General features: G+C 34.8%; 1 protein-coding gene across 1 annotated transcript in view; it reads right to left on the reverse strand.

Moving 5' to 3' along the window:
• Nucleotides 1-350: 350 nt before the first annotated feature.
• socs1a (suppressor of cytokine signaling 1a) overlaps nt 351-5,246 on the reverse strand; it is a 5,036-nt gene continuing 140 nt past the window's right edge. The window contains exon 2 of the mRNA XM_061905875.1: nt 351-1,840. Within this exon, the coding sequence (XP_061761859.1) occupies nt 1,199-1,798 (600 nt within the window). The 5' untranslated portion in view covers nt 1,799-1,840 and the 3' untranslated portion in view covers nt 351-1,198. The remainder of the gene's footprint in view (nt 1,841-5,246) is intronic.

Raw genomic sequence — 5,246 nt, forward strand, 5'->3', positions numbered from 1 at the left:
GGCGCAGCTGAATATTTGTATTTGATTGAACATATCCAAGTCGTTCTTTTTACAGTAAATCCAGATAAAAATTATCAAAGTTATTCAAAATAAACTTTGGTCTTTACTGCATGGCCGAAACACCTCAAACTTCCCACTTCTCACATCTCATTCACATTTCTTATTCATAAAAACATTTGATTACACACACTTGTCGCCTCCGCCCTTGTTGCTGGTAAGTGTGTGTGTCATAGTCGTCGTAGCAAATAAGCCCCGCCCACCTTTCTTTACACACACGCATCACTATGATGATTGCGTTATTAATAACCTTGTGCAACATGGCGTGACAAAAGCAAACCAGGAAGGCGCAATGAGTACTTTCAATATTTATTGTAATGAAAAACAAAATACATATATATAAAAATAATATAACAGATTTTGACAAAAGTATCTGCTTGGCAGACGGTTGAACTAGAGGCACTACCTCGACTACACAGTACAATGAACTACTGCAGTACTTGTGACGTCAGCATTCAAATATTAATAATATGTGACGTCAGCATTCAAATATTAATAATATGTGACGTCAACATTCAAAAAAATAATGTGTGACGTATTGATACGTGACATTAACATTTAAATATTAATATGTGACGTCAACATTCACATATTAATAATGTGTGACATTAACATTTAAATATTAATATGTGACGTCAACATTCAAAAAATAATGTGTGACATGTTGATATGTGACATTAACATTTAAATATTAATATGTCACGTCAACACTCGAAAATGAATGTGTGACAGCAACATTCCAATACTAATATGTGACGTCAACATTCAAATATCAATATGTTACATCAACATTCAAAAATGAATAATGTGCGACATCAACATTCAAAGATAAATAATGTGTGACCTCAACATTCCAATATGAGTATGTGACACCAACATTCAAATAATAATAATTAGAGTTTTCTCATTGGCTACACAAAAAAAACGACATTTGTTGGAGTCCTGAGGACAGCACGTCATCCGTTTTGTTATGTGCCTTCCGAGACCTGTGAGCGCATGCCAGTGCAACAGTTCATCATAATCATGAACAATAACGTCTTCGTCTTTACGGTTTGTGCGTTTCTACCGAAGAAAGTCATAGTTTTGAGTCGAAAAATAAAGTCCTAGTTTCAAAATAAAAGTCCCAGTTTCAAAACAAAAGTCATAAGTTGTATGGAAACTCCTTGAGGAAGTCGTGCACGGCGTTGGTGAGCGGCAGCTGGGACAAGGCGGCGCCTTCGCCACAGAGCTCCATGACGCGGCGCCGGCACAGTTCCTGCAGCGTGGGCTTCCACTTCCTGTACGGCGCCCGCAGGCTCCGCCTCGGCGAGCGCGTGTAGTGCTCCAACATGGCGAAGAGCGAGGCGAAGGCGCGCTCGTTGCCCGCCAGCGAGAACTTCTGCCGCTTGTAGTCTATGCGCACGCTGACCGGCCCGTTCTTGGCGTGATAGGACAGCGTGAAGAAGACGTCCGCCTGCCGGCTGTCCCGGATCAGGAAGCTGCCCGGCGCGGCGTCACTCAGCAGCCGGTGGGCCTCGTCCACGCCCAGAGGACCCCAGTAGAAGCCGCTCAGCTCCAGCTGGGACGCCGTGTCCATGATGATGTGGCAGTCCTCCTTGCAGTTGAAGGTGGGGAAGTGCGTGCGGTACTTGGACACCAACTTGGGCTTGGCGCTCAGCACCTGGTCCCGTCGCCCAGGCTCCTCGTCCAAGGAGCAGCTGGACGAGTGGAGCTGGTCTTCGACCACGCTGTTGGCTACCATCCTCCAGGACCTCCGCCCATCGCTGACCCGCACTTGGACACCCTGAAGGACGCCACAGGTCAAATGTTAGTATCACACCACCTGACCTTTCACTTTTGACACCATTTTTCTTTCAGTGCCACAATCCGGACATGACAGGTACAAACACAAGTCATACCAGAATACTGTCAAATGCAAGTCCCTCCCACTTTCAAAACGCCCCCCAAAAAATCTATTCAAAAAACTATTTAAAAATGGTACAAATCTATTACAAAAAAAAATTAAAAATGGTGGAAAATCTTTTTGAAAAACAATTTATAAAAGGTAAAAATATATTTAAAAATAATTTAAAAAGGGTGAAAATCTATTACAAAAACGTTTTAAAAATGGTTAAATAAATACTTCAAAATACTAAAAATTTAAAAGAATCTAAAAATGGTAAAAATGTATTACAAAAAAAATGTATAAAAGGTAAAAATCAACTACAGAAACAATTTAAACTGGGTTAAAATCTATTACTAAAACAAATTAAAAAGGGTAAAAATCTATTACAAAAACAATTTAAAATTGGTAAAACATCTATTATCAAAACAATTTAAAAATGGTAAAAATCCATTACAAAAACAATTTAAAAATTGTGGAAAATCTTTTTGAAAAACAATTTATAAAAAGTAAAAATGTATTTAAAAAATAATTTTAAAAGGGTGAAAATCTTTTACAACGTTTTAAAAATGGTTAAAAAATACTTCAAAATACTAAAAATGTATTTCAAAAACTATCTAAAAATGGTGAAAATGTATTACAAAAAAAATGTATAAAAGGTAAAAATCAACTATAAAAACAATTTAAACTGGGTAAAAATCTATTACTAAAACAAATTAAAAAGGGTAAAAATATTTTACAAAAATCTATTTAAAATTGGTAAAAAAAAAATTTAGTTTCAAAACAATTTGAAAATGGTAAAAAAAATATTAGAAAAACAATTTAAAAATAGTGAAAATCTGTTACAAAATTGTTTAAAAATGGTAAAAATATATCACAAAAACAATTTAAAAAGGGTAAATAAAAAAAACATTTTAAAAATGGTAAATAAAAACAATTTAAAAATAGTGAAAATCTATTTCAACAACTATTTAAAAATGGTAAAAATATATTTAAAAACAATTTAATAATGGTTAACAATCTATTACAAAAACTATTTAAAAATGGGTTAAAAAATATTTAAAAATGGTAAAACTAACAAAAACAATTTTAAAATGGCTAAAAAAAACTATTTAAAAATGGTTTAAAAAAATCTATTACAAAAACAATTTAAAAATGGTAGAAATCCATCCATCCATTTTCTACCGCTTATTCCCTTTAGGGTCACGGGGGGCGCTGGTGCCTATCTCAGCTACAATCGGGTGGAAGGTGGGGTACACTCTGGACAAGTCGCTACCTCATCGCAGGGCCAACACAGACAGACAACACTCACACTCACATTCACACACTAGGGCCAATTTAGTGTTGCCAATCAACCTATCCCCAGGTGCATCTCTTTGGAAGTGGGAGGAAGCCGAAGTACCCGGACGGAAACCACGCAGTCGCGGGGAGAACATGCCAACTCCACACAGAATGATCCTGAGCCCGGGATTGAACCCAGGACTGCGGGACCTTCGTATTGTGAGGCAGACGCACTAACACCTCTAACGCCGTGCTGCCCCATTTATATATATATATATATATATATATATGTATATATATATATATATATATATATATATATATATATATATATAGGGCTGCGAATCTTTGGGTGTCCCACGATTCGATTCAATATCGATTCTTGGGGGTCACGATTCGATTCAAAATCTATTTTTTTTTTTTCAATTCAACACGATTCTCGATTCAAAAACGATTTTTTCCCGATTTAAAAGGATTCTCTATTCATTCAATACATAGGATTTCAGCAGGATCTACCCCAGTCTGCTGACATGCTAGCAGAGTAGTAGATTATTGTAAAAAGCTTTTATAATTGTAAAGAACAATGTTTTATCAACTGATGGCAATAATGTAAATTTGTTTTAACTATTAAACTAACCAAAAATACGACTTATTTTATCTTTGTGAAAATATTGGACACAGTGTGTTGTCAAGCTTATGAGATGCGATGCAAGTGTAAGCCACTATTGTTCTTTTTTTTATTTTCATAAATGTCAATGAGGGATTTTTAATCACTGCTATGCTGAAATTATAACTAATATTGATATTGTTGTTGATAATATTCATTTTTGTTGAACTATTTTTGGTTTTTTCTGTGTCGTGTTTGTGTCTCCTCTCAATTGCTCTGTTTATCGCACAACTTGAGAATCGCGATTCAAATTTGAATCGATTTTTTCCCACACCCCTAATATACATATATATATATATATATATATATATATATATATATATATATATATATATATATATATATATATGTGTATAGGTAGATAGATATTTTTTTCTTTTTAAAAGATGATATTTCACAGTAATATGTGGGTAAACAAACTACAAATGTCATATAATCATGAGATGATATCAATGTGCTAATTTAAAAAAATATATTATTTTTCCAGTTGCAAAACTTTCTACATAGTTCATGTGAACTATTCCTGCCAATATGTTCCCCAGCCCCTAACTGCTCCGACAATGCTAAAAAATGTTTATATATATATATATATATATATATATATATATATATATATATATATATATATATATATATATATATATATATATATATAAAACAGCAGTACACATAGAACACGGCTGGGGTTGGAGTGTTGCTTTTATTACACGTTTATTAACGGCTTTGATCTTTTATGGCAGCCACTGGGACATATTTCATAAAAAAAAGTTATAAAAATTCCACAAGTCAAACAGACTTGTGTTGTATTTTAAAGTGGATTCTTAGAGACGTGATTCTCACCACCGCTCAGAATTATTTTCTGATTCTTGGTGTGACCATTCCATTCAACATGATTCTTTATTTGTAACAAACATGTGACTTTTTCCAAATCGATTCTTGAATAGTTTTAATTGAATCAGAATCTTAATTAAAAAAAAGGTTAGGAAATACATTTTAAAAATCTACTAAAAGTTTTTTGTTTTGTTTTGTAAACATCCAATCACTCTTTTGCCCTTGAAACGTCAAATATCCACAATAACGGTCTCACTGACAGCTGTCAATCACAACGTCTCATAATAGGTGTACCTAATGAAGTGTCCACTTCAGTCTAATGTTGACTTTGATGCGCGTGCGCGTGTTGCGTTGAATCTCTCTCTCTCTCTCTCTTTTAAACAGCCGGGAAAAAAGAGCGCGCGTGTCTGCATTATATACCATCCATCCATTTTCTACCGCTTATTCCCTTTTGGGGTCACGGGGGGCGCTGGCGCCTATCTCAGCTACAATCGGGCGGAAGGCGACGTTTTTTTTAAAAAAAAAAAA

This window comes from Nerophis ophidion, linkage group LG07, assembly GCF_033978795.1.
Source record: "Nerophis ophidion isolate RoL-2023_Sa linkage group LG07, RoL_Noph_v1.0, whole genome shotgun sequence".
NCBI lineage: Eukaryota > Metazoa > Chordata > Actinopteri > Syngnathiformes > Syngnathidae > Nerophis > Nerophis ophidion.